The sequence below is a fragment of the Spizellomyces punctatus genome, assembly GCF_000182565.1.
Source record: "Spizellomyces punctatus DAOM BR117 chromosome Unknown supercont1.5, whole genome shotgun sequence".
Lineage (NCBI taxonomy): Eukaryota > Fungi > Chytridiomycota > Chytridiomycetes > Spizellomycetales > Spizellomycetaceae > Spizellomyces > Spizellomyces punctatus.
The window spans coordinates 284,209-311,798 of record NW_015971541.1 but is presented as its reverse complement, the minus strand read 5'-3'; the positions used below and the strand labels follow the sequence as shown (position 1 = coordinate 311,798).

Below are 27,590 nucleotides of genomic sequence, written 5' to 3'. Positions count from 1 at the left end.
TCCGGACCCTCAAAATCCGGGTGACTCGCAGCAACAGCTGAATCCAAAGGCAAATCAAACGTCGTCCCCTCCCACGCCGGAATCAGCATAGGCCCCTTGGACTTGTTCTTGAACGACAATGACAAATCGCACACCATACCCCCAAATGCATCCGCACCACCCAATTCATGACGTTGCGTCTCACTCTGTGCAACGGGAATCTCCAAAGTTTCAAGATCCAGATCCAAATCCTCAAGATCCTCCCCAGTACGGCCTGTACCCGTAACAGAATCACACTCCTTTCCACTTTTGCTCTCATCCGTCTCCATCTTGATATCCCCGACTCCAGACTCTACTGACCCACCAAGGTCATCAAGGGCTAGCACAGGATCCTCATCCCATCCCATTCCATCAAATAACTCATCGGGCGGAGCTTCTGCAAAGATATCATTTCCTAGCCCGTCATCTGGAAGCTCAACATCGTCCCATGCGTCATCTTCTTCGTTGTTGGAAGTAGGTCTGTTGCTTAGAAATATGTTTTGAAGGGAGGCATTGTCGACTTTGGTGTCGGGGACGCTGGTGGACATGGTCCGACAAACGGGAGATGTAGTGGATTTCAAAAGTTCTCCTTCAATTCTCTTTCATCTAGGTTGACTGCTCGTGCCCTAAAATGGTCAGTAGCGGACCGACTGGAGTGCGTCGACGCAGTTTCAACAACTCAATGCGGGAACCTTGGGAAGCGAGGGCGCGTCGGACACCGCGTCAAACTCTAGTCACGTAAGAGTGGCTTGGACGATCACTTTGACACTTTAAAACTGTGCACGCATCCAGCAAGTTATATCTGATAGGGCTTTTTAAGAATCATAGCTTTCCTTCAAAATATTTTAGAAATAATTGTCGCGACAGCACTAGATATGACGTCGACAACGCGCGACCCCGCCATCCTCCACCATCTCTCTCTCTCTGATTGATCACCAAACCGCCCAAACAACTCTGGCCCTACAACATGTTCCTCAATCCAGTAGCCGTCGCCCCGATTTGGGAAATCTCACATACTTGACACAACCCCCCACTATATTCTGGCTTGTAGGATGCCCGACAGTATGGGCATTGCACGGACGGACTGTTGCGGTAGATGGGGGTGTATGAGATGGCGCATGTCACAAACGGATTGTGCTGATCGTACTCGACTTGAATAGCATCTGTTGGATTATTTTGGGCACAATATGCTTGCATGTTGCGCGCCTGAAACGAAAATGATGTAACGTGCGGTTAAGTAAAAGTCGCTTGGAAACGAATCAAATGAAGGAATTGCACAAACCTTTTGAGCAAGACCGGGCGCTGGATTCAGTTCAAGGAGGCGTTGGGCAAACACTAGCGCGGATGCAAGATTCCTTGCTCTGTAGCAAGATACCATTGCTGAAAGCAGAGTAAATTGCAGATGGGCGGGCTGTAATTGACAGTGGGTAAAGTAAGCCGCTAGCTCTATGACCCGTTTTGCATCCGTCTCTTGGTTCAGATTCCTCCGCGCTATTTCCATTTGTGAACCTAGTGCATATTCCCGGCAGGTGTCAATGAGCTGTTGAATCTCAAAAAAAAATATGTTTTAGCATGCACCAGAAAATTCAAGCAACAACTTTGGTTGATGTACCTCTGTGGCCTCCTCCTCTCGCTCCACCACGGTGAAGATAATGTGTTGGAGGATCGTTTTGAACAGACTGAGTGCATCTGAAAATCTGATCTCAACGTTAGCACGTTGGCAATAACAGATCAAATATACCATGTCTACCTTCCGTTTGTTGTTGCCGCGTACGCCTCCTGTAACTTTCCGAGCAGACCGCCAAGGGTGTACGGGATCACTGGAAGCTGCTTTTTTGTCTGACGCTGGAGCGGTAGGGATAATGGTGCCAGCGATACATTTGCAGGCATGTAAGCTTTCGACGCTTGCCACATGGTCAGAAACAGGGGTTTCAAGGATGCAAAATTAACAGCACCGATTTGCCTATTCAACAACTGTAAAGCAGAGAAGTCAATCACGAATTATTGGTGCATCTTGATTGGGTGATAGCATTCTTACCTGCATGGCAGTTTCGAACGACCCTGCAGCCGCGTGATCTGCGGCTAATGCCGAATTGCGAACCCAGAGGTCTGCAAAGTTGGTACCCGCGGTGGGAGGTGTAAAGCCTGTGGCCGTCTCTGAAGCGGCGCTCGGTACACCTTGCGGAGCACTAGGAATGTCAAGATCTCCCTCAAAGTCCCATCCCTCCCCACCTCCAACGTCAATATCTATTTGACCATTCTCTACTTCGAGCCCTGGGCGTGCTCCAACATCAATGTCCTCGGCATCCTCCCAGCCCGCGACATCCTTCATAACCTGATCTTCTACCTTTGTCGCACTAGCTACAGGTGCACCTCCAAGTAGCCCTTCTTCGAAGAAGCTCCGCGCAACAGGAAGATGGGGCCAATTCGAGTCTTGCTGACGCAGGATTGGCGTTGGCGTCTTCAGAAGCTGACCGGGAGCGATTCCCGCGGGTGGGGCATCCAATCCTGCGGCTGCAAGGATCTCGGCAGCCTCGTCAGTTAGCCCATGTGTTTGCGCTGCAAGATATGCCAGAGGCACTATTGTGATCGATCAGCATGGATGATATATACTAAGACAACATGAAAAACTCACACTGTCCAACTTCCTTGAGCAACCGAATCTGTTCTTCAACGTCACCAAGGTATAAAGCATTATGGTATCGCGACATGGTGTCATTTCGCATTTCAGCGATCTTCAGCATCTTCTTCAGCTTATCCACGTTACCCGTAACAAGGTAAAGGAACGAAAGACGTTCGAAGTTCTTCACCCTTTGATATGCCATCTCAAGAACCTAACATGTGCAAAGGTTGATCAGAGGCCGAAATGACCCATGGTCACTGCAACAAACCTACCTGATGATTTCCTTGCTTGAGAGCTTCGGCCGCAAGTTGCTGCCAGCACTCTTCCCGATCAAGCGCTTTTGCCGTCTCAAGGGCTACGCCCAGATTACCGCATTCAATGGCCAAATCAAATCGAGTCTTATTATCCTTCACAAAATGCAGGGCAACCTTTTCAAAAGTTACGGAGTGAGCACAAGAATACTTAGCGAGCTAATTGAATAGAGTAACGTACTTCGGGGTAGCCTTTCTTCTGCAAGTATGCGATAATGGACTGTCCGACCAGATTGGAAGTCCGAATGAGGTGCAGTACCTCATTGTAGTTCTTGCGCACTAAGGCCAGCTTGAAACGGTACTCGGTAGGGTCGATTGCAATAGCGCGAACCTTTCCGTCCCTGTCCAAGCAAGAGACGTTCTTTCCCTTAACCTTTGTCAGATACACTGGCTGCTCTACAGTACGAATGATTCCATTGTCGCTGAAAGCAAAAACAAACATGAGAGACACATCTCGATCGATCGACGCCACAGCAAACCTACCCCTGTGGCAAGGCATATTTGATGTGATTCAAGGTCGAGTAGAGGAACACACCAATTTCGTCCCAAGCACCACTCTTGATCTTAATGGTCTCATGAATCAAGCACAATTGCTCAAGTTGCTTGTTGGCAATGACAATAGCTGGAGACACGTATCCATTAGCAATGCTCTTAGAGTGCGAAGTAGACCAAACCAAACTTACTGTGCTTGCTTAGGAATGCGACCATAGACATATCCGGAGACCATACCACATATCGGACGCCGTTCACAGTTAGTTCAGCAACTGATGTTCGAAGCTCAATATCATAGAGGACAACTGAAGTTGAGGTGATTAACAGAATGTTTTTGGCACCGGCGTAATAGATGTCGTTCACGGTTACAGTCGGTTTGAACTGCTTCACCGTCTCGTTTTTCAAATCTTTGATGTAAATTTGCTGTGCATAACAAAGACTATCAATAGGCAGGATATCGGCCTAACAATGTTGCCGAGTTGACACCCACCTGCCCTGGCTTATCGAGGACCGCAAACCGGTTGCGGGCCACAAAGATGGCTGACTGACCGACACCACGCTTTGACTCCACAGACTCTCCGCTTCCTTGTCCTCTAGGCAAATTGTAGAGTTCATACGAACCACCGTCCTGTGGCTGCAATCGGCGTCTTGTTGATGATTGTTGTTACGGCAGTACAATGGCAAGTAAAATCACATACCGTGGTGATGAGAACACAGTGCTCAGCCGGATTATAGGAAAGCGCCCGCGGAGGACTTGTTTGCGCAGTAGTGCCGCGGCGAATGGTAATGACTGGCACGTCATTCGAGCTCAAAAAATCGTAAGAGCGAATAAATTTGTCCTTCACGTAATATAGCACGTTCTGATGAACTGCATGGGCCGGTCTCTCACGCTCAAGCTTAAACACGATTAGGCCGCTATCATGACCTAAACAGAGGGGTTAAGCCAGCGTGGAGTTACACTGGCATTCTTCGTCCATACCAGCTGCGAACAAGTTCAGCTCTGGATGCGCTGCAAGAATCCAGAACCTGTCGTGCTCCCGTCTGAAGGTTTGCAAAGCAGTCCTCTTCGTCATGTCCCATATCCGTATTGTCTTATCCTCAGAATCACTAATGATGAGATCCTGTCGAGGATGGAACAATACGGACGAGACGTTGTTGTAATGTCCACGGCAGGTATCCACTTCCCAAGCTTTTGTCTCTACAGTAGTCGCTAAAGTGAGCAAAGCACGAGACACATTAAATTATTATAGGACTTGCATACCGTTCATGCGCCACAACTTCACAGTTCGATCATCCGAACTCGAGACAATGAGCGGCAGATTTGGATGAAAGGTTGCCCAGTTGACTCCTCTATCGTGACCTTCTAATACGTATTTCACCATGGCGTCCGTGTTGCCAAAGATATCAGCTTGGCCTGCAGCTCCCAGGCGATGTTCATAATCGGTAGTGATGCTACTTGGCGCAGCGGCATGCTTCTTTCGGAGACCTGTCAGCAATAAGAAAAATTAATATGATGCTTTCAAAAGTCTCCGGAGACAGTTTCTACAGTGCCATACCTGAAATGTCCCATACTCTTATCGTCTGATCCAAAGAGGCGGAAACAACCAGGTCGTCTTTGGGGTGGAATTGCGCACACATAACGTAATGGTTATGCCCGGTCAAAATAGAAATACAATTCCGGGACTGCCAATTCCATATACGAATGGTTTGATCATCAGATGCACTGATGATCCACGGACTCTCATGGTGAAAGAAGACAGTACGAATATAGTCAATGTGGCCATTGAGGGTAAAGAGACATCTCCGCGTTTTCCAATTCCACACTTTGATTTTGTAATCGTCCCCACCGGATACGAAGAGAGGCTGAGTGTGGTGGAACGCAATTCCTCGCACAGGACCTAGCAAGAGATGTCAAATGCCATTTGAATGTGCGCCAATGATTTCCAAACACATAATGTGAGCATTTTGCATTTCACAGCAAGCACCAAAAGCATGAAAAGCGGCCTGGACCAACAGTCCCCCCGAACTCATCCTCTGCGCGTTCTTCAATATTTACCTTCGTGTTCGTCAAACCGGTCTATGAGCGTTCCCATCTTGTAGTCCCAGAGCTGAATAGCACCATTGTGAAGCGCTGCCAGAATCCATGGTCGCTTGGGGTGAAAGGCCAACCCTTTGACTCTGTTCGACTGAGCATCGTGGTCATCGTCAGCTTGCCAACTTTCAAAGGCGACTAAAGCATTTTGTCCTGTCGCTCACCTTTGTTTCGAATTTGGACAGCATCTTTGTTGGTGTTGCCGTATAAGCTCCCTCGCTCGGGATCGTCGAGGATGTCGCGGGCTTCTAGTTCGCACCGCGGCAACGTTGTAAAGTATACGTGGCAAGCCCTATGTACCCAAGAAGACAGAAGTGAAGTTCCCTGTTTTGGTTGCGACTTGTTGAACGGCGCGTTTTGTGCATTCCACTCACCCTCTTAAACCAGGCTGGAATGCAAACACGTGGAGAGTGGCTGGCAGGTCTATTTAAGGGCATCCCAATGGTTTTCCCACGTATCTTCCCTATTCTTTCCCAACATAAACACAGGCAACTTTCAATACCAAGGTATGGATCGTAAGTTTCTATGAACTATCTACTATCGAGGTATCCTCTCGATGGGCAGCATACCCACTAGAAAGCTTCTATCCGTCGTCGATCACGACAGATAACAAAGCCAGATATCGCCCATACGGACTCTACAGAAGAATGAGCTCATCGCTGCATAGCCAGGCTGAGGAAGATTTCAAGAGCTCGCCTTTGACGGGTATCAGCAAGCAGAAGGGTAGAAAAAGGAGACTCCTTCCTTCCAAAGGCCAATCATCATCAAACAGAGGGAGAGCTCGTACTGGGATAGGCAGTGAAAATCATACCAACAAGAGACGTAAGGGACCATACGTACTTTTCTTCCAGGAGAAAAGGTGACTGCATTCTCTTGCTTAATAGTTTAATATTTGATTGTACCCTTTTAAGCTCAACCTTTCTTAGACACATGGTGCAGCAAGATAATCCTAATCTCTCTTCAAGAGAAATAGTTCAAGCTATCGGAAAACTATGGAACGCACTCACACCCGAGGAGCGGAAGGTTGTATTTTTTATCTCAAAGAAAATGATGGACAGCTCATTACAACATCTGCACTATTTAGATCTACCAAGATCGTACTGCGGCTGCACAGAGCGTTGCTGCATTACCGTCAACGCCAGATTCACCTATACCGGCCATGGATCCATTTATCTTGCCAGAAGGAGTCCTTACGCCGGGTCCTGCTGAAGCTGAGAACACCGATATTCTCGTACAGGCAGGCCAAATCAGCAATCCTCTGACGAGTCCAGCATCTATCGAGTCATATGACGAAGCTGGCAAAATTAAGTCTTTCGGAAAAAGTCCAAGTATGCGGTCAGCATCTGCCTTTTTTGATATTGAAGTGCAGTGCAATCATGCGGAACAAGATGTGCCAGAATGAAAAGGGTTGCTGCAACATTACTTGATTACCGTTTGGCTTGGTTATTACAAGTACAATGTAGTTTACCAAAGCTATGAATCCTATTATTCCCTTTTCGTAATTTGAGCTTGTAGACGATTTAGATGACTGTTTCATTGGTGTATACTACCCTATTTGTTATCAATAAGGTTATTTTGCAAATTGTTGGAAAGTGCAGTGCAAAGTGTCCGTCAGTTGAAGGTTGTCCACGTAATAATGGATCCCATAATATTAAATGCTGCCTTACCAGAATAACAGTCCCAGATAGTATAATGGTTAGTATCTCCCCCTGTCAATAGGCAGTTCGGGGAAGATCGGGGTTCGATTCCCCGTCTGGGAGCTGATCTCTTTCGCCAGATTTTTTCTCAGAGTTCCATTCCTGCGTTGATGTCAACGTTACTCTTTTCCTTGCCAATTAGTTCACTCGTGTGTTTGCAATGGGTTAGTGCATGAAAGTCAATCTGGTCAAAACTGGCATCCCAAGTGCTTTCGATGTGGAACGAATGTGTCACGTGTTTGTACCGACGATTGGCATGGCTTCCCACTTAGCTTGAACCTGTCGAGCCTTTGTGATCTCGTACTTGTTCACAGTTCCTTTCCAAAAAATTACGCAATAAAAAAATGCCTATACACATATCCAACGAACTTCCCGACCTTCTGGTGCCTGAGGAAGCCTGGAGATCTCCAGCGAACGGCGTAAACGGTCACTTGCATTCAGCGGAATCAACATCTCCGCGAGTTCGACACCTGCAGAAAAGTGTCTCATTATTGTTCGATCCGCCCCTCTCCAGCAATCTGATTCCAGGGAAGGGAGACTTGTATATTGCAGAAAGGTGCGCATGTTACAAGTTAAATTTAAACATGAATAAAAGTATTTTGTGTTGATCCTGCCTATTCGAACCGATATCATAGTCAACTCGTCTGGTACAGCCCCGAAAAGCGACTATCTATTGCAATCGATTATCCCTCTATCGGCATACATGCCATTTCACGTCAAGGCGATGCTTTGACTGAAGGAAAACCTCACGTATACGGGCAGTTGGATAGTATGGTGATAGTCAGAGAGGAACGCACCGATGCCATGGATCACGACGGGGAGAGCGATGGGGAGGAGGAGCAGGCGTGCGAGTTTAGATTGGTTCCAGATGATCTAACTGCGTGTACGTATTGAACGTTGTTACATTCGAAGTGGGGCAATCCTTGGCGATGCTGACAAAATCATATAGTGGATGCAATGTTCCAGGCGATATCCGATTGTGCGGCATTGCATCCCGATCCTGACGCGGAAGAGGATGATAATGAAGAAGGCGATTGGTACTACACTCCTGATGATCCACAAGAGTTGAACGGCCTGCAGGAGGTATGATATCAATTCAGGTACCATCGTACTACGAAGTTAACCCCGCCTATATGGGCGCAGGCCGCGTTGCAGCATCTTGACTCAGTATTCGAAGGACCAAACCCCCTCGGAAACCTTGGCGGAAATTCAAATCCAGCCGATCAGTTCGCTGATGCAACTGAGGATATGGAACAATGATAGTACAGCAAAAGATTGGAGGGAACTGTCTTCACACTTGTTTACATGGAACAGAATTGTAAATACCTGCACGTCAGATACTCAATCTCAGTGCGGCTGTGTATTGCTAGTCAGGCACGGGGCGTCCATTAGGCAATGGCCAAATTTTAATGTCGCATATCCACTTAGATCCCTATACACACAGTCGTTCGGACCCTTCCCTTTGGTCAATGGCCCTAATGTGCCTGCGCCTCTGGGACATAGTTCGAAATCCAGTAACGACGAGGTGCGAAGGACATTACCCAGGCGGGTATTATGACGCGGGAGTGGAGTTTGCCCCTCTTCATATACCGTCTCCAGCTGCTTCCCACTAACGTTGTTTCTAACCATGAATGTAATACTATGATTCCAGCACAAAATCTTGTGGATTATGCTTTTCAAATGCCGGATGGTGTGGAGGTGATAACCCCCTTTGTCTTAGCCAGTTCACCAATGGGTACTCCAATTTTCGAATCTACACAGAGCACATTCATGCGGTGATCAACACGGTCTGCAGCCGCTATTGAATGACTTACCAACGCTGCGATTTTGTTATCCCCTTCCTCAGTCACAATCTTGGTGACATGAACAGTGAGCATGCCGTTGAGATTTCCGTAAACGATGTCAGTGAACGCACGGTCACCGACTACTGCTATGCAATGAGAAGGGCAGCCGAAGTATGATGAAAGCGCATCCCCTCCGGCTGGTTTCTGGGGTAATGTGCGTATCCGTTTGAGCGTCCAGCGGCGCTTATGTATGATCAGAGCTAGCTGTTACCTTTAATGTATGTCGAAGAACTGGAATTCCTATCTTTTCATGTGAGCATTAACAAATAGGAGAACCGATACCCAAGGATGACATACCCAATGCGGCCTCCACGGTAGCAGCCTAGAATAGATATTCTACATTACTACCAATGACAGGTCGCAAACTTTGCAGAGGGGCTACCTTCTTATGACCCACGTCATCGGGTGTACCAGCGGAATTCGAAACAATAAGCAGTCGGTCCTGCCCAAACGTGTCTTTGCAGCTTTCCCAAGACTTCGCAAAAGTAGGGTGAACCTGTTCTACATACGGGGCAGTAATGGTATTGTCTTTATCAAACACCACCGCCCGAATACCAGCTGCCTTCAGGGCCATAAAGTTTATATACCGAATATCTATTCAAGTGGTCTGGGTTTAGGGCAAGGAGCCGACGGATAGAGCATAGTGCATGGGTCATTTCTACCAGGTACAGAAAGATGTGGGATCAGAAGAGACGGGCTTCGTACTATTTTCCCTATGGAGGCGAGACTAGAGAAGTTCAGGCTTTGTACCATGGCGTTGATTTCACCCAACGGTGAGTTCTGGCGGGCTCATGGTTGCGCATGCTTTCCAACGACTCTAACTTGGAAATGATCTAACCAGTGGCACAGCTCCCAACTGCTTGACATCTTGGCTGCGATATGCACGCAGGGTCAAGGATAACGATAAGTATGTTGGGCGAATGAGTATGCTCATGCGCACATAACAAGATGATGAACATTGGTTGGTGTTATAAAGCATCAATTGGGAAGTTCCCCCAGAGCAGGCAGATGTAGCTTTTATATTTGGGTTTGATGTGAAGCACAATTCATGCTAGTAGATCTTCTCTTCCCAATGGAATTGAAGTTTCGATGGAAGTTGAAAAGAATGCTAATAGGTTCGTAACATTTGTCACTCATAAGGTTCCCAATGAATATGACATACACAGCCAAGCCAGCACTTTGATTTAAGGATAATGAATATTAATGTCTGAACTTGCATCAACTTCTCTGAAGCTTTTATTCTTTTATTTTCCAAAATTAACTATCTTTCATGCTCAGATCTATTCCCAGAGGCAACTTATCGTCTATTTAAAGTCCACAATCAGTAGTGGTAGGAAGCCGTAGGAAAGCTGCAGTGCATGAGCGGTAGCAGAATCTTTTCTTTTCGCAAGATCGAGGTGTCCAAACGAACTATCTTTTGCCTTGTCGAGTGACGTTATGCCCATGGTGTGACTCTGGCTCGCCACGTCGCTCAACTCGTAGGAGTGCTGGGATCCTCCCCGAACGCGATGTTTTTCCTGATAGAGGCCGATCTGACTGGGGACGAGCTTCCCCTACGATCTTGAGGATTAAATATCTTCTATGATTCCAACTCCCAGATATTGCTAGCCTTCAGTAGGCAGCCAATTCATCTCTGTCCCTGGGCCTATATTATCCTGCAAAGCGGCTTACGATGCACATAGAGCAAACCAGCAGGATGACAACAATCACTACTGGAAAACACAGAACGTAACCTTGGAAGTCGCATCCGTGCCAGACAAAATACCCCTGTATTGGGCGCAAACACCTTCAACCTGAGTAGCATTGGTGTATAGTCACTTGCATAGGCGGTTATGCAGCAGTTGTTTGTGGCATATCCGGAGAGTTGTAATCATAGAAGATATTTGATGTTGTGCTAGTTAGATATGTCGCTTGATTCCAGAGTGCGTTCTCAATGGTTTATAAAGAGGTGCCCACTATAACAAAGCTCCTTCCCATCCTATATGCAAAACAGCAGCCAGTTAGTTAATGGCATAGAAGACGAGGACAGGAGGGGATAGGCAGCTATCTGCAAACCCCGGCAGCAAGAAGGACATCATCGGTGCAATTGGGTCCGCTGCTGCGCATTTGTTGACATAGCAACTGGCTCGCTCAATATCCTGTTATGGGTTCGCCCTGATCTCCCAGCAACTAAGGAGACATCCGAACCGAGGTGGTAATGTCTGTATTACTGGAAACATCTTTGGGGGAGATAGTCATCGACCTCGAGGTGACCAAAGCACCAAAAGCATGCACAAACTTCCTAAAGCTTTGCAAGATAAAATACTACAACTTCGTCCTCTTTCATAATGTCCAAAAGAACTTTATGGCACAAACGGGAGACCCTCTGGGAACGGGGCAAGGCGGTGAGTCTGTCTGGGGGTAAGTGTACTGTAAGAGGTGCGCTCTTTTGATGAACATTTGCTAAGTCTGTCTTTACCTGACCGCTCAGGGTCATCCACGGACCCGCTCGACGTTACTTTAGCCCCGAAATACATCCTAAACTTAAGCATCGCACGAAGGGCACTGTCTCTTTTGCTACGACAGCAGCGGACGAAGCAGGCATTCCTGTTGCTGGTTCCCAATTCTTTATAACTTTATCAGAAAACCATTTGGACTACCTGGATGGGAAACATGCCGTATTTGGGAAAGTCGTAGAGGGACTGGATGTCTTGGACAAGATCAATCAGGCGCTTTGCGATGAGGACGGGCGTCCGTATCGGGACATCAGGTACGGACAACGCTGCCAGCGGCTCATTGTCTGTAATTACCTCTAATCCTATGGCCCAGAATAAAACACACTATCATCTTAGATGATCCTTTCGACGATCCTGAAGGCATAATAATACCAGATCGCTCTCCAGTTCCTACCGAAGAGATGCTTAAATCTGGTCGAATCGGGGAGGATGAGGAACTGGTTCCCGATCTGCCTCCAGAAGAGCTCGAGAAGAGACAACGGCAGGAAGAAGCTGCGGCGCGTGCTTTAACTCTGGAAATGGTGGGCGATTTGCCCTTTGCTGAGATCAAACCACCGGAGAATGTGTTATTTGTGTGTAAATTGAATCCGGTCACTCGAGACGAAGATTTGGAGCTGATTTTTTCACGATTTGGCACCATTTTGAGGTATACATTTCATATCTATAGTGACGAAGTATCATCGAACTGACATGTTGCTTCGTCGCAGCTGCGAGGTGGTGCGGGACAAGAAGTCTGGCGATTCATTATGTTACGCATTTATTGAATTTGACAACAAGGAGTCATGCGAGGAGGTAGTCTCTCCGTTCATTTGAACCACGGCTCTATCCATTATTCATTTATGAATTTTTGCGGATTGCAGGCGTATTTTAAAATGGATAACGTGTTGATTGATGACCGGCGTATCCATGTTGACTTTTCCCAGAGTGTATCAAAGTTGCATCAGGACTTTTTATGTAAGTGATGGACCGATGTATTCCCCGTGGCATGAGACGCGATATTAAGACTATGTTGTAGTGGCAAAGCGCAACCAAGGGGGCTTTGGAGGATCCTCTAATCTAGAGAGACGCACACGCTACAGAGGGGAAGCTGATCGCGAGGATGAGGGATACGATCTGGTCTTCGAACATTCGGGAAATCTCGACGCTGAGAAGCAGCGCCGCGGTCAACGGGAACGAGGCAATGGGGAACAAGCTGATGGGGACCGAAGGGGACCATCACGGGAGCCTCGTAGAGATACGAGCTATCATCGACGAGAGGACTACAAAGATAGGGACAGGGACAGAGACCGACGGAGTAACCGGGACAGTAGTCATAGGTATGAACACCGGGATAATCGGCATGATCGTGAACGCCGTAGTCGGAGTCCTGATCACCGTGAGCGGCGTCGTCGATAGGTGGGGCGTCCAAACATTCCATTTAAAATACCACAAATACCTATCGTGAATATGTACTTTGCAATTAAATATCGAGCCATTTTGCTAGCACAGCAAATATTGAATAGTTGAGATTTATCTCCATTAAGTACAGGCGCGACATGCAGTTGTCGCCCTTCATCAGAAAATTTACATCACAAGCAAATCACCCAACCGTGTGCCCCAAAAAATTGGCGAGCACCCACATTGAATCGGTATGCATTGAAGCGTCTTTTATTCGCCACTAGCCAATGAATGAGCGATGATCCAGCTCGAGAATGCCCAGTCCCACCACTACAAAGATGTGTACAGGATCTAACCGGACTTCTTACGGAAGGAGCAGCCCTCTGCAAAGATATCGCGTAAGTTGGTCATTCCATTGCAGACCACCGAAAACATCGCTATCCAGGACACTTACCAGTGAGGCGTGCCTTACCACCAGTTGGTTGGCATAGGACAGTTGCGCAGCTTCCGCAGAGAACGACGGTTTGGGCGTGGCTGAAGACGGTCGTGATGTTGAAGCATCCCGGGCATTTTACGTCCATGAAGTAAGAGTTGGGGCTCTGTACAAGGCGCTTGAGCTTGTGCTTACGAGCCTCGGTTTGAGGAAGAGGGTTCAAGAGATCGACCGCCAACTAAGAAAGAGAACGAAAGGGGTTAGGTTTTTGATTCTGCAAGTGGCCGCAGACACGATCTCTATGCATGCCGTGGGGATATCTCGTTGTCGCAAATAGTAGGCACCACCCTCCAATTAAAGAGGCTCCTCCTAGTGCCGATGAGCAAGACTGGATCACTCGTCCTTTTTGCCCGGTCATCCACTCGGCAGAAGAGAGTCAACTTTCATCAACCAGATAGCCCAGATAGCCCCAGCCAGATTTGACATATCCTCCAATCCATTGCTCCCTACACAAATTCTAGTTTTGCTGCGGCCCGCTACAGACATGGCACAGCCTTCTCAGCTCTGGATCTTTCCCCGCTGTAATTCTGTCTTTGATAGCATTTCATCGACTCATCCCTCCAATGTCCAATTTCCTTCCACGTTGGGATGGATGGTCCACATCATCGATACGACAACGATGAATGCCCCAGAAAGTAAGGAGGGGTTCCCCGAGATTGGAAGCAACAGAATGCATGATGGATGGATGGATGCGAGCAGCTTACTTACCGTCATCTTTGCTAATGGTCTGAACTAGGACGAGGCAAAAGGAAGGAGCAAGAAGGGGCCGACCTCTACAGGTCTTTTGAGGGCAGCAGCGACTGCGGGAAAAATAACTACTCATATAACCATATTTGGGTAAAGTAGACGCGTTATGATTGGATAAAATGACATGATCGCGTCAGCAAAAGGTGTCGCGTTCCCCACACTGGCAAGCGTGCTATTTGAGCTATGGAGGAGACCACGATTGCATACTTTTGCGTATCTTTACGGTAGATCGATGCGATATATTATAATATAGAAACTTCTTATACGCGCAGTGCCTGCACTGTTGACCCCAATGATATCGCTATCCAGTCTGGCGAACTGGCTGACCACATCAATTGGTTGATGGGCCCCTCAGCAGAGTACGCCAGTAGCGGATCTTGGATCTGCTTCTCCTTATTGTTTTGCGAAATGTCCCAGACGAGCGCCTGCGCATCATCACCTGCACACATAAGACACGACAGAAGTTAAGCTTGGATGGACATCGGAAAGCCTCAACATGGAGCAATTACCGGAACTGCAAATATGGCTACTGGAATGAGGTGCCCAGCCAATCGCTGTCACAGCCGACCCATGTCCTCGCAGTTCTGTGACTGGAATAGCAGGAACCCGGATATCCATAATCAGCACTGCCGAAGAACCGGTTTGAAATGTAGCGATATAGTTTGGGTCTTGCTTATTCCAGGACAGACGAAGGAGAGGAAGGCCATCAGAGGCCTGATCCACCATTGTTGGGACCTCTGCCTCTCGTGGCACCGGTCCAACTTCATATAAAATCGTTGAATGTTCAAGATTACTTTGATCAAATACCACGAGTTAGTTGCGTTCTTGAATACGGCCAAGTTGTACCCACCGAAGGTCAAACATTCTTAAAGATCCATCGGCACCAACGCTTGCAAACACGTCGTTTCCGCGAGAAAAGGCCACATCATATACTTCTTTGTCGTGAGCGATCAATTGCGTCTTAGCTTGCAAAGTCTAGAACTAACAGACGTTAGGTGCCGTCCACAAGCTCTTCCCACTGTTCTTCCATCTGACACTACGCGTACCGACAAATCCCAAACTGTGCATGTAGTATCGATGCTGCTCGTTATAACAATGTTTGGATCGGTCTCATTCCAGTCCATTGATGTGATCGGAGCACAAGAATCTCGACCCGCCTATACATATCGAAGTGCAATTAGCAACATATGGTAGACCGGGGGTCCATAACGATTGTCAGCTTTCACCAGTTCTGTTCGTCGTTGGTTTCTCAGAGTTGCCCTCGGAACTATCTTCGTTCGCTCACCACCGCCCATGTTGGCCACTGTCGAAGAACCGCGGTCATCAGATGACCCATCGCTGGAGTTTTTTACTTCCCATACTCTTAGGAAGTCTCCAGTAGTGGCGAATAGGTCTGGGGAATTGGTGGCCTGAACGATGGAGGCTGAGTACAGGCACTTTGAAACCTTGCTCACGCACATACTTTATAGGGCTGCCATAGCAGCTTTGTACAGGGATATTGATGGTCCACCTCGTCTACCAGAACGAAATCTGCATCCCGATCGTATAGCTCGATGATTTGGACCTAACCACCAGTTAACATGAGCATCGAGAACCTCCCCATCGGAGGAATCGCTTCGCTCCCCACCTTGTTCCCCTGGTCTTCAATAAAACTTCCAAGTCCCAATCTGAATGTTCCCGGCCTTTGTGACCAGTGTAGACCGTATACTGACCACGGTGCATTGTAGGAATAGAGTTCCTTTTGAGATGCCATTTGAGGGCAGGTCAAGATCGCGCCTTACCCCGCGTTCCGGTCAGCGATGTTGCTGTGGCAACTAGGGACTAGGATTGCAGGATGTGCTCGCTGAGACTCTTCGCTCCGAATTTGTGGAAAACATCAGCGATCTTATTAATCGGCCAGCACGTCGCGGTCAGGGCGACGATATGGTACATGAGCCGTTTATACTTGTATAGCCCGCGCGTTATGGACACTTGTATTAACCCATCATACACCCCATGCTCGTAGTATTCCCAGATAAAGCACATCAAGAATGGTACGAGCTTTCTTCTTCGTTCAGCTGAAGATTGGTTCTTACACGAGTTTTCTTGTCAGCTCACGATGACGGGATATGGTCGGTTGGTTGGAGCAAACGCGGTAACAAGATCGTGACGGGGTCAGTGGATGACACAGTTAAAGTCTGGTAAGCAAACGTCGTTTATCATACAGTACTACTGGCTGCACTAGGTACCGCGTGGTTAGACCGTGCATTCAAAATGGAGGATGCACGCGTAAAAATGGCCATGGGGAGAGTGTCTGAAGTTCACTCGACTTAACTTCAACCCTCCGTTATAGGGCTGGTGACACATACGTACCTCTACATACATTCGAAGGGCACCAATTAGGTGTAATATCGATAGACATTTCACCGGACGGGTCAAGTGCGTTTCCCTCATGTAGTTGAAAACAAGATCATGGAACAATCTGACGCGGTGCATCCTTTCCAGCGGCTGCTTCGACCTCTCTGGATAGTCAAATCCGATTTTGGGACCTAATACATCATACCAAAACCGATGACAAGACAATAGAAGCAGGACCGGGTAAGTTGCGCGGCTGAGAATCTTCTTGCATCAATTGTCCATTTGACGATTTCTCTTGATCTAGTCGAGGCATGGACGGCCGTATATTCCCCTGATGGACGTCACGTCGCAACCGGATCCCATAATGGAAATGTTAACATCTGGTCCGTGGAAGAGAGGAAGAAGGAGCGGCCACTTGAAACAAGAGGAAAATTTGTTATGTCGGTTGCGTACAGTCCAAACGGGCTGTACCTTGCGTGCGGAGAAGAGGAGGGGCCGGTGCACGTTTTTGACGTTCCAACAGGAAGATTGTTGCATAGCTTACCGGGTGGGTCATTGTGAGATAACTGCTCACTTGTGATCCCAAGATTTATAGTCATATCTTGTCATTCTAGGACATTCTATGCCGGTCAGAACGCTAACATTTTCCCCCGACTCTACATTACTTCTGACGGGTTCCGATGACAAGCGAATTAATATCTACGACGTGTATGTAATTTCGTGGACGTCCCATAGTAGCCCGTGTTGATCAGTACTTGCTACTCTAGTCATCACGGCAATTGCCTGTCCACGTTGGCGGGGCATCAGTCGTGGGTGCTGTCCCTATCTTTCAGCCCGGATACTGTCCATTTTGCCTCAGGGTGAGAATATTTACACATGGATGCTTACATGGTTGAATTAGTCTAAATGGAAGTTTGCACAGATCGAGTGACAAGCGGGCAAAAATATGGGACGTCAACGCTAGACAATGTATACATACTTTCGACGATCATGACGATCAGGTAGGTCTAGATAAACAGTAAAGAAAATACCAAGGGATTCTAAGATCTTTTACGTAGGTTTGGGGCGTTGCATACAATGAAGACGGTACAAAGCTTGCGACGGTATCAGATGATCGAAGTCTTTCCATCTACCAGACAGGATAATGTTGAAAATTCATTAAAAAAATAAATGAGAAACAATATATCTCAATGAGCACAAAAAACCAAAGCAAAATTGGCAAGGTGGAGCAATCAATATTTACAAAGAGAAGTGTTTAAGGTCCCACTGAACTATGGTGTGAAGGCTTGAAATAACGCAGAACACCGTAGTTACATGGCCTGCCATTGTCCTTGACCTAAGTGTCCAAATGACTTTTCACCGTCAAAAAACATCTTCTCCCTCATATTCGTAAAAGGACGGCCGAGGGACTTTCAGTCTCTCCGACCTTCGGCGGCTGCTGTCCGTCCATGCTGCACTATGCGGCGGCGACGCTGAGCCTGTCACTTCTGTGGGCATCTCCCCAGTTGCCGCCCGTGCAACTTGTTGGGGTGGTTCTTGCCGAGATTTGAAAGGTGAAACTGGCAACGATTCGGCCGGGAACGGGGATACCTCCTCGTTAGGAGACGTGGACGTGTGCTCCCTACTTGAAGGAGTTACGACAATAGCTTGCCCGCGCCCGAAACGCCTCTGTGTCAACATCTCTTCAAGCTCATGCGGTGGGACATCTGACAATTGGACAAGCTTAGTTTCCAAGAAGCCAAACACTATATCTCTGTACGCGGCTGATCATCACTACCTTTATCAAGAGCCCACCAGCCACCCTTTCCTGGCTCATTGCGCTTGAGTTTGATGAACCATCTGCCCAACGACAGATTGTGTCGTACCGAATTCTGCCAGCCAGTTTGGTCTAATTTATACCATGGATACGTTTTTGAGATCCAGTTGTAAATTCCGTTTAAAGTGATCTTGCCTTCGTCGGCTTGATAGATGGCTTGGGTGATCAATGCAATATATGAGTATGGTGGTCTCATGTCCCGATACTTAGCGCTAGGAGGCCAAGTCGGTATTAATGTGCTATCGCCGACAAGATGCTGCTCCGGCCTTGAGTAAGATGAGAAGGTAGGTCGAGATGAAGAAAGTTCATATCGAGGTTTTTTGATCGAGTGTGTGAGACGTGTTTGAGGTTCTGGCAGAGTACTCGGTGGGGCTGCCCGCTTCAGGCGGGCTTCTCTCAGCTCGTGAGGTGCTTGATTCGGTGGGTCGAGGCCAGGTATAATAAAGTACGCTTCAATGTCACTAACTCGCAGCTGTGTGCTACCATTGATATCAGACTAGGGTGAGCATCATAACGGCCTCAACATGAGGTATCGGGTACCTACCCATGCTCCAAAGGGACGGGATCCATACCGCGATGCACATGTTCACCATTTACCCAGACTCCATTCTTTCCGTATACAGCTAGTTCAAACTTTTGAATAGAACGGTTGAACTGAATCATCGCATGCAATCTCGAGATGGAGTTGGAAGTACCGAGGTCGATGTCCACCTGATCTGCTGACGATCCTCTACGCCCAAGAGTCACCTGCAACTTTTTGATGTGGTATACAAAGTCCGGCCCCTATTGACAAGTGAGACCAACACGTTCTAAATGCCGTCACGAGCAACGCGAAATTCTCGAGTCTTGCACGTACCTCTAACTTTGCGAACGCCATGGTCGGGACGACTTCGCCAGGCAGATACTCTTTCAAGCGCTCTAGTGGGACAGCCGCTGAGGTGGCGAGGAGATCTTCTCGAAAGGCTTCGTCGTGAGTTGGCAAAGATGAGTCGGGAAAGAACACGAAAGGCGATGACCCCATACGTTCACGGTAGGAGATAGCCCGCTGTGCACTATCTGCATGGACTGACGAGGATGTCGGAGGCGGAGAAGCGGGGGTTGTCATTGTGTACAACCCCGACGTTCCTTGGATGCGTTTGTTTATTGTTTATTTTGGATGGATATCGCGTTATTGTTTATACTCTGACTCTATTGGCTGACCAACAAGGTTCCTGCTACTGGCGTTTTTTGGTGCAAATCTGCTTCTTACTTTGCAACCTGGCAGCACCACCCTGGGGTGCCAGAACTGTCCAGATACAAGAGCCCGAAAGCAACCGGTTGGTGGAACGTTTACGTCGACAGGAGCTGGCCTTGTACGTTCGACATCGAGCTGGGCCAGCACTAACATGTTTATAGTCGGTGTAAGGGGACTATAAAAATATCATCGGATCGTTGTCCTGGTTGCCGTTTGCATGACTGTGCCACCTCACTTAGCAACGACGGGATTGACCGTAAGAAGAGATGGACAGTGGGTAGCCGCGTAACGAGAACGAATTGAGCACCGGCCTCCTACGCTTTCTTCGAACACTGTACACGATGCTCTCGCTCCGCCTTGTTCGCGCTGCTGGTCTTGTTAGGGTATGTGTCAAGAGGCGGGAAATCAACTGCATTGCCTGCTTGCAGGTGGCTGGATTTGGCGGAGAATGTTTGCACCGTTCGGGAAACTTGTGCTGGAGCGATTCGGCCTTTTTGAGGGCCAGTTGTTATTGATGGGCAGGCAAAAAAAAACGCTGGCGATAGGTTATAGAAAGGAGAGCTGTTATTGTTGTGGCCACAGGGAGAACTTGGGAGGGGAGTAACCAAGGATTCCGGAAGTCGAGAGTTACAACGATGCTAATCGCCGGTTTTCTTACCCTTCAGCCTTTGAATGTGTCTCGAGTGATTGCACCGGCTGTGACTCGAAGCTTCACTCAGACTGCATCCGTAAAAGGTAGGTTTCACGGTTCTGGCAACTTCACGGCAAACATGTCCTCACAAGTGTTGGTTTTTTACTAGCCGACCTTATCACCGACCTTTACCTTCAAGAATTGCGCAAGTACACGCCCCCGAAGGAGGTCAGTGTTGGCTCTTATATTCTTAATCGAATGGTCGTAGTATGAATGTCGAGACTCACTTTCACCATTCTTTTTGGTTTACCTAGTCCGCGGCTGACGCGGCTGACTTGCCGACCACCTTCGCACCCCCGGCGGCACCGGCAAAGCCCGAGATTGACGTCAAAACTACGGATGCGGTTGCAAATGCTGCAGACGAAGCGGTTGAGGAGGAGGAATGGCCTGCCGTGTACAACCCTATCGATGACCCAGCCAACTATCCTGGTGCGTATTCTCAGCGGTCTGTTCAATTGATGGTTAGAGGGAACTGATGATCGGCATATCTACTTAGATGAATGGGACTTCACCACCGAAAATGATGATGGTTCTTTGGTAAGTGTCGGCAACCTTCTTGTGGTACCGAAGATCCCTCCTGACACTCTTACTCTTCCAGTTGCCCAAGAGGTTGAAGCCCGTCGACTACGACCACCACTAGATACCGATAAATTAGCCATATATATTTGCTGTACATGACGGAATTCATGCTGAGGTTGGCTCAATCCCGGTGTTCGTTGCCGCCAGTCTGGTGAAAAATATCAGCCCCACAATTACATAACCTCATTTATTGTCATTGCAAAGGAGATATGCTCAATGTTATGCTCAATAATTATAAAATGGAGTTAAAACCCTACCATACAGCGACGTATGAAGCCAGGGCAAATGCACCAGACATAATAGGGAAGGCTTCTAAAATGCCCTCCTCATCCGTCTATCTGCCATCACTACATTACTCCTATTGGCTAGCGCCTGCTTATGCACATTCATTCTCTTCTGCAATGCATCACTATCGTCGTTCATGATAGCCAAGAGCTCTTTGCCAATCCTCTCGCCAAAAGTCCCTCTCGATTTCTTTCCACTAGCAGCTTCGACGATCCAGAGGATCCCAAATCGCGTCCTCTGCCGTTCGTTCAGCGGTGTTGGTGTCATGACATTCTTTGCCCCTCGCTTTGTACTAACAACTTTAATCAACGGCGCGACCTTGTTCACGGCGTCTTCCAGGATCTTTTGGGGATCCTGACCAGTTTCTCGTTGTACCAATTCCAACGCGTCCAGCAATGTTCTTCTTGCACGGGCTTTCTTTCCGTCTTTCATAATGTTGTTAATGAACGCTTCTGGGAGAGTGAGGTTCCTGTTCCGGACTCCAGGTTTTGTCTTGACAAGATCGACGAGGGGGGACGAGGGGGTTTCAGTTTCGAGAATAGATGCTATACGAGCTGCATGGCCAGTGGAGAAATCGGGTGAAGGTGTATGAGTTGGAATTCCCTGGTTCTCTGTAGTCGTTGCAGCCGGACCAAGTGCCTCGAGAAATGATTGCCCTGGTACTATCGGCTCTGATGTGGAAGAGAGTTGGGCAGACGCAAATCGCGGGACACGTAAGGGAATTTGTATTGGCTGCCGGACGCAGCTCTGTAATCTCCGTATAAAAAGCATGTTGAAGGAATCTTTGACCTATTAAAACAAGGTCAAGTTGCAAGTTCAGTAATATCCACCAAGGTAACTAAGGATGCTGTTAGATAAGGCACAGTCATAGTCACCTCGCATTTCATTCGCCCAATATTTTTGCCTGCTAGGGTAAGCAGAGCTCGATCAACACTTGCTTGCTTTTTGGCCATTGTTGTTTGAGAATTTATATACGCACCTCTAGAACACCATGGTCGCCGCCAAAAGGAAGAAGGGAAGCGCAGTATGTTGAGTTGCTGCATATTGTAGATACTAAACAGAAAAACGCAGATCACTTACACTCCTACAACCCTACTTCAGACAGAAATTGACGCTGCTGGAGTGCGGGAGCTGGCCAAGGAATGTCTGGAGACCAAGGGAAAACTCAATAATATCGTGACACTCCTGGAGCTGTGTGAGGTTCGTTGTGACATACAAGTGTACGAAATCACTTTCATGGCGCTTACCGGAGGCTCGCAGAGTGAGACCGAGGAAATAGCGTACGCCTCGTTTGTTTCCATTGGACACGTATATGCGACACTGCTGGAACGTGGAGATTTCAAAAAGAGGAGAGCTGCTAGGGATGTGGAAGAGCAGGATGATGTCAGCACAACAGTCGCGAAATGGCTACGAGAGAATCGGTCTGTTTATGTTCAGTTAGCATTTAGCTACCTGTCACATCCGGAGCCTGCGATGCAGGTAAATAATTGATATCGTACATGATCGTGGACTTGTTTTGCTCAGCATTCTTTGCTTAGGTGGCGGCTCTTGAATCACTGATGAGCGTTGTCAAGGATGAGAGTTACCAGTTAAAGGAGTTTCACAACGCGCTCTATCAGCAAGTTGTCGAGAAATGCGTCGCAAATGATAACATGAGCGAGCATCTTTTGGAGAATTTAACTGAGACTATCAATACCTACGATGATGTGCGATACTACTTCTATAAAGATTTTGGGTAAGGTCGCAAAAACGGGCGTGGATCTCCACCAACACTCTGATATTGACAAATGCTTTAGCAAGATTTTGGGTAGTACGCTGGATAATCGAAATGGCATAGACAGTAAAATGAAGACTACTTCAAAGGTACCTATCCGTTGTCAGCTCGTTGAACCGAGGAAGTCTCTCAAACGTCCTCGTGATCAGCGTCGAAAACGTTCGTTTGCTACAGACAAACTTCCCGCCGTTATAACTACTGGATTCAATATTCTTTCACGGATACGGGACCCGGTGGAGGAGAGCGAATTGGGTACATATCTATATGAGTCCGACTCATCCCGTGAAAAGAAGCCAGTCGTTGCATCTGCCAAAGAGCACAAACGAGTGTTTAGTGAATGTTGGCTTGCATTTCTGAGACAGTCTATGTCAGCCGACATGCATAAGCGAGTCTTACTGGCGATGCACAAGAAGATTATCCCATTCTTATCGAAGCCAACGCTATTGATTGATTTTCTGGTGGATTCATATGACCATGGTGAGTTGTACTTTACTGATACGTTTTATATCCGAACAGAATGATAATTGTAGCCTGGTTGGTAGGGGGAGCCGTGAGTATCCTTGCTCTCAACGGACTCTTTACGTTGGTCACGGAACACAATCTGTAAGTGCGGCGGTACCCACGTCTCCACGATTGGGGTACTCATCATTAGCTCTGTACAGCGATTATCCCGACTTCTATACCAAGCTTTACGCCCTTTTCGACAAAAACCTTCTTCATGTCAAATACCGTTCACGTTTCCTCCGATTGGTTGATCTATTCCTCTCCTCCAGGTATTTATCATTCCCGCCCATAAGAGGAGCTTGTTCAGTACTTAATCGTTTCGATTCTTTTCAGTCAACTGCCATCGTATCTAGTCGCAGCTTTCATTAAAAAGATGTTACGCCTGGCTCTAAATGCTCCACCAGCAGCTATTGTGACCATTATTCCTTTTGTGTACAATCTGCTCAAAAGACACCCTGCTTGCTTGTGTTTGATTCACCGGGAACAGTCCCCAGAACAAGTTGGAAAAGAGGCCGAAGGTTAGCAATCAAATACAGCTGTTTATTATGGAACTCATGGCTTACATCGCTATTGAGCAGATCCCTATCTCGTTGATGAACCAAATCCGGCTCTTTGCAAGGCATTGGAGAGTTCATTGTGGGAATTGCAGACTTTGAAGAGTCATTATCTGCACACGATATCGGGATTGGTCCGTGTGTTCGAAGAACCCATTGCGAAACAGCCATCTTATGATCTGGAGGATTTCCTGGACCATTCATACGCTACGGTAAGCCGTTGAAATCTAGCACTCCTTCTCCTGTCGCGTAGTTCTCACATACTTCATTTACAGCTCTTCGAAAGTGAAGTAAAGAAAAAAACTGTAGCAGCTTCGCCAGCGTTGGCGACACATACCGAGATTGTTGGCATTTTTGAGCCAGTCGGAAGGCAGATTTCGGATTTTGCGTGCTTTGAACTGTAAATTATGTAGATCTTGTTTGTAGCCATAACTTGTCACTTTAAGTAGGGCAAATAGAACGGAAGTCCCAGAGCATCCGGCTCTGTCGCAGTACACATTATTTCCGGAGTTTGGGGGCGAAAGAAAGGGGAAAATCGAAGTCAAGGGTATACGAATGCAACAGGCAATTTAGCAATGGAAACAAAAGATTGGCTGAATCCAAAAAGTATCAATCAATTATAATACAAAAGAAACCAGGTACTCCACCAATCAGAATGCTTTGTACAAGTTGGAGTGAGCACGATAGGGGTATATGCATAAGCAGAACTTAAATGAGTAGGCGGAAATAAATATAGATTATGCGACTGCATTTGCTGTTTTGGCCACAGGTACGCATATTCCTCGTTTGCCTTCTGCATCTTGCCGTTGATGTCGTTTCAAGGCATCCTACGACGGTCGGGAAACTATAAGCACGGAACGAACATCCGCGAGTATACGCGAAAGAACAATACCTTGCGCGAAAATTTCTTCAGGCACACAGGACATGTAAAAGGCTTCACATCTGCATGGGTCCGCTCATGTCTAGACGAAAGTCAAAGTTATTTTTGGCCTACACTCACACGCTCATCGCACCTATCATGCGCCAAGCTAACCTGTTCAGGTCGTGGTTTCGCGTGAACGAGGCCGAGCAGAATTTGCATTTGAATGGTCTCAGTCCTTGATGAGAACGGATATGAGACTTCAAGTTGTACAACCGAGTGAAGACCCGTGAACATGTTTGACACATGTATTTCATATCGCGCTTTCCAACGCCCAATGCTTCTGCAGCCGCAATCGCCGCGTTGATCTGCTGCTGTTCTTCCTCGGTGGCTTGGACACCATCGTCTTCCCCACTTTCCTCACTCCCCGTTTGCATTCCTTTAATTTTTTTGTTCTGTACAGGCAGTTCAGGGTCTGCCTCATTTTCCTCCTTCATATAGGTTGGGATATGTGCGCTAGGGGAGTTTGTCTTTTCACGATCGTCGCCTGCCGGCTGTGCAGATCTGATTGCTGAAGTGTGCATTATGTGAGATGAGGGAAGTTGGAGTGGGTACCCTGCTACAGCAGGAAAGCTTCCTGGTGGAATCGGAAGAGGAAACGGTGGTTTCCCCGGTGGACCAGGGTACATGTTCCCATTGACAAACGGAAAGGGATACGGGAATCCGATGGGCACCATTGGAGGAAATGGTGGAGCAGAAGAAAATCGGCTGTTAATCGCCTGGCCATCTGCTGGTTGTATCGCTTCGGCTGCGTGTCTCTGATTCGTATCTGATAGCGTCTTTGTACTAGCTGTCTGTTCCAAAGGAAGCGTTGAGCGAATGTTCTTCGACTTTTCTTTGTCTTTCAAAGACTCCTCTCGACTGCTGGAATTCCGCGTACTTATATCAGTAAGGGCTGACAGCGCCGTCTCTTCGGCAGGTGAAAGTGACGGCGATTTTCGGGGTGATTTGGGAGATTCCGACATTTTGTGTAATGTCCGCAATTCCAAGGAAAAGTAATATATAAGATATCGCAAGACGTCATTCAGCAGAAAGACTGCTATATAGTCCTCTCGAATACCGAAACCGGTGGGCAAGTGGGATGCGAAGTTGTCTGTTGAGTCCGCGTTGGGATGTGTGCAATGGAGAACAAAATTCAGAGGAAAGGTGAGCTGTCGTTAATCAACAGCACCGCCTCTCGAAGTGGCGCAATACAGTAGTTACATTGGACCCACATTTGAAATGCTTTATAAACATTGGTTTTTGCCAATACAGTACAATATATACGGTACGACACAGCGACAACAAAAAAAATATATAGAACCATATCTTTGTACATTGAAGCATCATGAAATTCAAAGGCACTCAAGAAACTTGGTCTCTGCAACACAACAAAGTTAGCGCCGAAGTTGAGTAACGGTCAATTTCAATCCTTACCCAAGATCGCGCTGCCCGAAAATATGGGACACAATCGCCACAATCATATTCAGAGTTGCAGCTCGGGGATCACCTGCATCCAGATCAATCATATGGCTCCGTATTCCGCGACATTTACGGCATAAATCGCGAATTATAGAGACTTCGTCTCCGTGAAGGAGCGTGTCGAGACGGAGCAGAAGGGCAAAGATCCATTGGCACTAGATCCACAAGAAGCACCGTAAGCTGAAGTACGGATTTAGTTGTACGAGTATATGTGCGGCGAACCTGCTCTTCGGAAATGTCATCATCGGACAGCCAGTTGGTGTGATACTTGAGAACTTTGAGGACCTCCCCTTGCTCCAAGTTACATATTAGGTTTAAGAGTGGCTCTTTTCCACCTATCACTATATCTGTTTCGCTGGCTTGTTTTCCACTGGGAGGTAGTTTCTTGGCTTGTTCGTCATGAGTTGGTTCAGCACTTTGAGTTTGGAGACGTTTTGACTTCTGAGACGTATCGCCTTCTTCCTCATCAAGCTCTCGTTTCCGCTTTTTGAGAATGTCAGAATCACTTGGATCTTTGGCATCTTCGTGCTCTTGAATTTCAACTACATTCTCTGGCGTGAGTTCAGGCACACTCTCCGGTACATCCTCAGACACGCTCGGCTCATGCACCGGTGCGTTGGGAGGTAACTCCATGTTGGCACTGGGTTCTTGAGGAGCATTCTCTATCGGATCACCATAGCAAAACCTTTTCCACCCTCTTTCGTTGTAGAGGTTTGGCCGGAAAAATCTTGAAGAAACAGATTTACGAACGATTTGCCGGCGCTTGGCCACCTCGTCGTGCAGCGCATTAAACCGCTCTAGAAAGTTATTCAGCCAATCTGCTGAAGGTCGCAGGTTTTCGGGTATATATGACTCATCGCCGGATGCCTTGGTGCCAAAGTACTCTTTTCGTACATCGAATACATTGGGGGGTATAGGTGAATGAAGTTTCTCGGCGGGAAGGCTCACGGTCACTACTTGCTGACAGGCGTTAGCCTCTGCTCTGAACGCAAAGATTTGTACAAGGGAATGAGAGCCGGTCTACTACAAGCTCAAAGCCCAACAGCTGATCTCACCTCACCATTCGCAAGTACTGCAGCCCCGAGGCAGGGGGAGCCCCTGGAGCTAGCAGCGGTTCGTCTTCATCATAGCCCTCAAGGGGAAGAGCAGGGCGGCGTATTGAGTCTTCATCGCTTTGAGTCCAACTTTTTTGTTTACCTCGTCGGTAGTTCATTGGTATGGGAGGTCAACGAACAAGCAGTCAGAGT

At 47.6% G+C, this 27,590-nt stretch overlaps 14 protein-coding genes and 1 non-coding gene across 15 annotated transcripts; 7 read left to right on the top strand and 8 right to left on the bottom strand.

Annotated features, from left to right (window-relative positions):
• Window positions 1-54: 54 nt before the first annotated feature.
• SPPG_03174 (uncharacterized protein) lies at window positions 55-566 on the bottom strand (the record flags this gene model as incomplete). Its single annotated transcript, XM_016751449.1, has 2 exons — window positions 55-107; window positions 140-566. 2 exons carry the CDS (start codon window positions 564-566, stop codon window positions 55-57), a joined length of 480 nt encoding a protein of 159 aa, XP_016609400.1.
• A 260-nt stretch (window positions 567-826) lies between these two features.
• On the bottom strand, window positions 827-5,849 carry SPPG_03173 (coatomer subunit alpha). Its single transcript, XM_016751448.1, has 17 exons — window positions 5,701-5,849; window positions 5,501-5,630; window positions 5,001-5,342; window positions 4,706-4,930; window positions 4,424-4,642; window positions 4,143-4,369; window positions 3,935-4,078; window positions 3,636-3,867; window positions 3,436-3,574; window positions 3,134-3,374; window positions 2,914-3,069; window positions 2,654-2,852; window positions 2,057-2,598; window positions 1,769-1,992; window positions 1,631-1,715; window positions 1,301-1,567; window positions 827-1,224 (listed from the first exon to the last, which is right to left on the bottom strand). Exons 1-17 carry the CDS (start codon window positions 5,722-5,724, stop codon window positions 979-981), a joined length of 3,642 nt encoding a protein of 1,213 aa, XP_016609399.1. The 5' UTR covers window positions 5,725-5,849; the 3' UTR covers window positions 827-978.
• A 175-nt stretch (window positions 5,850-6,024) lies between these two features.
• SPPG_03172 (uncharacterized protein) lies at window positions 6,025-7,121 on the top strand. Its single transcript, XM_016751447.1, has 3 exons — window positions 6,025-6,042; window positions 6,143-6,559; window positions 6,621-7,121. The coding sequence occupies exons 2-3, from the start codon at window positions 6,467-6,469 to the stop codon at window positions 6,936-6,938; spliced, it is 411 nt and encodes a 136-aa protein (XP_016609398.1). The 5' UTR covers window positions 6,025-6,042; window positions 6,143-6,466; the 3' UTR covers window positions 6,939-7,121.
• Window positions 7,122-7,214: 93 nt separating this feature from the next.
• Window positions 7,215-7,296, top strand: SPPG_10076. Its single transcript has one exon. It is a non-coding gene; the product is annotated as a tRNA-Asp (tRNA).
• A 219-nt stretch (window positions 7,297-7,515) lies between these two features.
• On the top strand, window positions 7,516-8,668 carry SPPG_03171 (uncharacterized protein). The gene is made up of 4 exons (XM_016751446.1): window positions 7,516-7,789; window positions 7,869-8,116; window positions 8,183-8,316; window positions 8,377-8,668. The coding sequence occupies exons 1-4, from the start codon at window positions 7,578-7,580 to the stop codon at window positions 8,491-8,493; spliced, it is 711 nt and encodes a 236-aa protein (XP_016609397.1). The 5' UTR covers window positions 7,516-7,577; the 3' UTR covers window positions 8,494-8,668.
• Window positions 8,518-9,890, bottom strand: SPPG_03170 (HAD phosphatase, family IIIA). Its single transcript, XM_016751445.1, has 6 exons — window positions 9,740-9,890; window positions 9,460-9,671; window positions 9,375-9,399; window positions 9,289-9,317; window positions 9,048-9,221; window positions 8,518-8,986 (listed from the first exon to the last, which is right to left on the bottom strand). The coding sequence occupies exons 1-6, from the start codon at window positions 9,828-9,830 to the stop codon at window positions 8,873-8,875; spliced, it is 645 nt and encodes a 214-aa protein (XP_016609396.1). The 5' UTR covers window positions 9,831-9,890; the 3' UTR covers window positions 8,518-8,872.
• A 1,358-nt stretch (window positions 9,891-11,248) lies between these two features.
• Window positions 11,249-13,078, top strand: SPPG_03169 (uncharacterized protein). Its single transcript, XM_016751444.1, has 6 exons — window positions 11,249-11,477; window positions 11,548-11,826; window positions 11,886-12,218; window positions 12,280-12,364; window positions 12,433-12,526; window positions 12,588-13,078. The coding sequence occupies exons 1-6, from the start codon at window positions 11,275-11,277 to the stop codon at window positions 12,965-12,967; spliced, it is 1,374 nt and encodes a 457-aa protein (XP_016609395.1). The 5' UTR covers window positions 11,249-11,274; the 3' UTR covers window positions 12,968-13,078.
• A 1,293-nt stretch (window positions 13,079-14,371) lies between these two features.
• SPPG_03167 (uncharacterized protein) lies at window positions 14,372-16,035 on the bottom strand. Its single transcript, XM_016751443.1, has 7 exons — window positions 15,817-16,035; window positions 15,652-15,753; window positions 15,416-15,598; window positions 15,236-15,346; window positions 15,040-15,164; window positions 14,699-14,982; window positions 14,372-14,628 (listed from the first exon to the last, which is right to left on the bottom strand). The coding sequence occupies exons 1-7, from the start codon at window positions 15,940-15,942 to the stop codon at window positions 14,450-14,452; spliced, it is 1,110 nt and encodes a 369-aa protein (XP_016609394.1). The 5' UTR covers window positions 15,943-16,035; the 3' UTR covers window positions 14,372-14,449.
• A 13-nt stretch (window positions 16,036-16,048) lies between these two features.
• SPPG_03166 (uncharacterized protein) lies at window positions 16,049-17,770 on the top strand. Its single transcript, XM_016751442.1, has 10 exons — window positions 16,049-16,115; window positions 16,195-16,222; window positions 16,282-16,369; window positions 16,522-16,607; window positions 16,674-16,766; window positions 16,831-17,073; window positions 17,141-17,234; window positions 17,294-17,386; window positions 17,449-17,527; window positions 17,585-17,770. Exons 1-10 carry the CDS (start codon window positions 16,113-16,115, stop codon window positions 17,669-17,671), a joined length of 894 nt encoding a protein of 297 aa, XP_016609393.1. The 5' UTR covers window positions 16,049-16,112; the 3' UTR covers window positions 17,672-17,770.
• SPPG_03165 (uncharacterized protein) lies at window positions 17,724-19,691 on the bottom strand. Its single transcript, XM_016751441.1, has 4 exons — window positions 19,199-19,691; window positions 18,887-19,125; window positions 18,304-18,821; window positions 17,724-18,232 (listed from the first exon to the last, which is right to left on the bottom strand). Exons 1-4 carry the CDS (start codon window positions 19,445-19,447, stop codon window positions 17,889-17,891), a joined length of 1,350 nt encoding a protein of 449 aa, XP_016609392.1. The 5' UTR covers window positions 19,448-19,691; the 3' UTR covers window positions 17,724-17,888.
• Window positions 19,692-19,826: 135 nt separating this feature from the next.
• On the top strand, window positions 19,827-21,102 carry SPPG_03164 (uncharacterized protein). The gene is made up of 6 exons (XM_016751440.1): window positions 19,827-19,959; window positions 20,242-20,311; window positions 20,377-20,435; window positions 20,522-20,696; window positions 20,764-20,804; window positions 20,866-21,102. The coding sequence occupies exons 1-6, from the start codon at window positions 19,918-19,920 to the stop codon at window positions 20,905-20,907; spliced, it is 429 nt and encodes a 142-aa protein (XP_016609391.1). The 5' UTR covers window positions 19,827-19,917; the 3' UTR covers window positions 20,908-21,102.
• A 56-nt stretch (window positions 21,103-21,158) lies between these two features.
• Window positions 21,159-22,018, bottom strand: SPPG_03163 (mitochondrial 37S ribosomal protein RSM7; the record flags this gene model as incomplete). The annotated part of the gene is made up of 2 exons (XM_016751439.1): window positions 21,159-21,920; window positions 22,007-22,018. The coding sequence occupies 2 exons, from the start codon at window positions 22,016-22,018 to the stop codon at window positions 21,159-21,161; spliced, it is 774 nt and encodes a 257-aa protein (XP_016609390.1).
• Window positions 22,019-22,056: 38 nt separating this feature from the next.
• On the top strand, window positions 22,057-24,609 carry SPPG_03162 (ribosome biosynthesis protein NOC4). Its single transcript, XM_016751438.1, has 11 exons — window positions 22,057-22,155; window positions 22,233-22,331; window positions 22,392-22,610; window positions 22,670-22,866; window positions 22,928-22,994; window positions 23,055-23,382; window positions 23,448-23,508; window positions 23,568-23,678; window positions 23,743-23,927; window positions 23,988-24,175; window positions 24,239-24,609. Exons 1-11 carry the CDS (start codon window positions 22,123-22,125, stop codon window positions 24,365-24,367), a joined length of 1,617 nt encoding a protein of 538 aa, XP_016609389.1. The 5' UTR covers window positions 22,057-22,122; the 3' UTR covers window positions 24,368-24,609.
• SPPG_03161 (uncharacterized protein) lies at window positions 24,460-26,028 on the bottom strand. The gene is made up of 3 exons (XM_016751437.1): window positions 24,997-26,028; window positions 24,856-24,925; window positions 24,460-24,790 (listed from the first exon to the last, which is right to left on the bottom strand). The coding sequence occupies exons 1-3, from the start codon at window positions 25,845-25,847 to the stop codon at window positions 24,701-24,703; spliced, it is 1,011 nt and encodes a 336-aa protein (XP_016609388.1). The 5' UTR covers window positions 25,848-26,028; the 3' UTR covers window positions 24,460-24,700.
• Window positions 26,029-26,088: 60 nt separating this feature from the next.
• Window positions 26,089-27,556, bottom strand: SPPG_03160 (uncharacterized protein; the record flags this gene model as incomplete). The annotated part of the gene is made up of 4 exons (XM_016751436.1): window positions 26,089-26,242; window positions 26,299-26,498; window positions 26,566-27,325; window positions 27,399-27,556. 4 exons carry the CDS (start codon window positions 27,554-27,556, stop codon window positions 26,227-26,229), a joined length of 1,134 nt encoding a protein of 377 aa, XP_016609387.1. The 3' UTR covers window positions 26,089-26,226.
• Between the last annotated feature and the right edge of the window lie 34 nt (window positions 27,557-27,590).

Bases quoted from the DNA above. Each gene is read 5' to 3' on its own strand.
- SPPG_03173 (XM_016751448.1), bottom strand. From the start codon at position 5,724: ATGCTGTCCAAATTCGAAACAAAG. The intron at 3,575-3,635 runs GTAAGTTTGGTT...ACGTGTCTCCAG, and splicing joins CGCATTCCTAAGCAAGCACA to CTATTGTCATTGCCAACAAG. The intron at 1,716-1,768 runs GTAGACATGGTA...CGTTGAGATCAG, and splicing joins GCGGCAACAACAAACGGAAG to ATTTTCAGATGCACTCAGTC.
- SPPG_03165 (XM_016751441.1), bottom strand. From the start codon at position 19,447: ATGACAACCCCCGCTTCTCCGCCTCCGACATCCTCGTCAGTCCATGCA. The intron at 19,126-19,198 runs GTACGTGCAAGA...ACTTGTCAATAG, and splicing joins TGGCGTTCGCAAAGTTAGAG to GGGCCGGACTTTGTATACCA. The intron at 18,233-18,303 runs GTAGTGATGATC...TCCAATTGTCAG, and splicing joins CTGGTGGGCTCTTGATAAAG to ATGTCCCACCGCATGAGCTT.
- SPPG_03162 (XM_016751438.1), top strand. From the start codon at position 22,123: ATGGTCGCCGCCAAAAGGAAGAAGGGAAGCGCA. The intron at 22,332-22,391 runs GTTCGTTGTGAC...GGAGGCTCGCAG, and splicing joins CACTCCTGGAGCTGTGTGAG to AGTGAGACCGAGGAAATAGC. The intron at 22,995-23,054 runs GTACCTATCCGT...CCTCGTGATCAG, and splicing joins AAATGAAGACTACTTCAAAG to CGTCGAAAACGTTCGTTTGC.
- SPPG_03164 (XM_016751440.1), top strand. From the start codon at position 19,918: ATGCTCTCGCTCCGCCTTGTTCGCGCTGCTGGTCTTGTTAGG. The intron at 20,312-20,376 runs GTAGGTTTCACG...GTTTTTTACTAG, and splicing joins TCAGACTGCATCCGTAAAAG to CCGACCTTATCACCGACCTT. The intron at 20,805-20,865 runs GTAAGTGTCGGC...TTACTCTTCCAG, and splicing joins AAAATGATGATGGTTCTTTG to TTGCCCAAGAGGTTGAAGCC.
- SPPG_03171 (XM_016751446.1), top strand. From the start codon at position 7,578: ATGCCTATACACATATCCAACGAACTTCCCGACCTTCTGGTGCCTGAG. The intron at 7,790-7,868 runs GTGCGCATGTTA...CCGATATCATAG, and splicing joins GACTTGTATATTGCAGAAAG to TCAACTCGTCTGGTACAGCC. The intron at 8,317-8,376 runs GTATGATATCAA...ATATGGGCGCAG, and splicing joins AGTTGAACGGCCTGCAGGAG to GCCGCGTTGCAGCATCTTGA.
- SPPG_03161 (XM_016751437.1), bottom strand. From the start codon at position 25,847: ATGTCGGAATCTCCCAAATCACCCCGAAAATCGCCGTCACTTTCACCT. The intron at 24,926-24,996 runs GTTAGCTTGGCG...ACTTTCGTCTAG, and splicing joins CGAAACCACGACCTGAACAG to ACATGAGCGGACCCATGCAG. The intron at 24,791-24,855 runs GTATTGTTCTTT...CGACCGTCGTAG, and splicing joins TGAAGAAATTTTCGCGCAAG to GATGCCTTGAAACGACATCA.
- SPPG_03169 (XM_016751444.1), top strand. From the start codon at position 11,275: ATGTCTGTATTACTGGAAACATCTTTGGGGGAGATAGTCATCGACCTC. The intron at 11,478-11,547 runs GTAAGTGTACTG...CTGACCGCTCAG, and splicing joins GGCGGTGAGTCTGTCTGGGG to GGTCATCCACGGACCCGCTC. The intron at 12,365-12,432 runs GTAGTCTCTCCG...TGCGGATTGCAG, and splicing joins ACAAGGAGTCATGCGAGGAG to GCGTATTTTAAAATGGATAA.
- SPPG_03170 (XM_016751445.1), bottom strand. From the start codon at position 9,830: ATGGTACAAAGCCTGAACTTCTCTAGTCTCGCCTCCATAGGGAAAATA. The intron at 9,400-9,459 runs GTAGCCCCTCTG...TATCTATTCTAG, and splicing joins ATGACGTGGGTCATAAGAAG to GCTGCTACCGTGGAGGCCGC. The intron at 9,222-9,288 runs GTAACAGCTAGC...ACATTACCCCAG, and splicing joins TTCTTCGACATACATTAAAG to AAACCAGCCGGAGGGGATGC.
- SPPG_03167 (XM_016751443.1), bottom strand. From the start codon at position 15,942: ATGGCATCTCAAAAGGAACTCTATTCCTACAATGCACCGTGGTCAGTA. The intron at 15,599-15,651 runs GTATGTGCGTGA...TCCATCGTTCAG, and splicing joins TGCTATGGCAGCCCTATAAA to GCCACCAATTCCCCAGACCT. The intron at 14,983-15,039 runs GTGGGTACAACT...ATTTGATCAAAG, and splicing joins TTAAGAATGTTTGACCTTCG to TAATCTTGAACATTCAACGA.
- SPPG_03166 (XM_016751442.1), top strand. The intron at 17,235-17,293 runs GTATGTAATTTC...TTGCTACTCTAG, and splicing joins CGAATTAATATCTACGACGT to TCATCACGGCAATTGCCTGT. The intron at 17,528-17,584 runs GTAGGTCTAGAT...TCTTTTACGTAG, and splicing joins TCGACGATCATGACGATCAG to GTTTGGGGCGTTGCATACAA.
- SPPG_03172 (XM_016751447.1), top strand. From the start codon at position 6,467: ATGGTGCAGCAAGATAATCCTAATCTCTCTTCAAGAGAAATAGTTCAA. The intron at 6,560-6,620 runs GTTGTATTTTTT...TGCACTATTTAG, and splicing joins TCACACCCGAGGAGCGGAAG to ATCTACCAAGATCGTACTGC.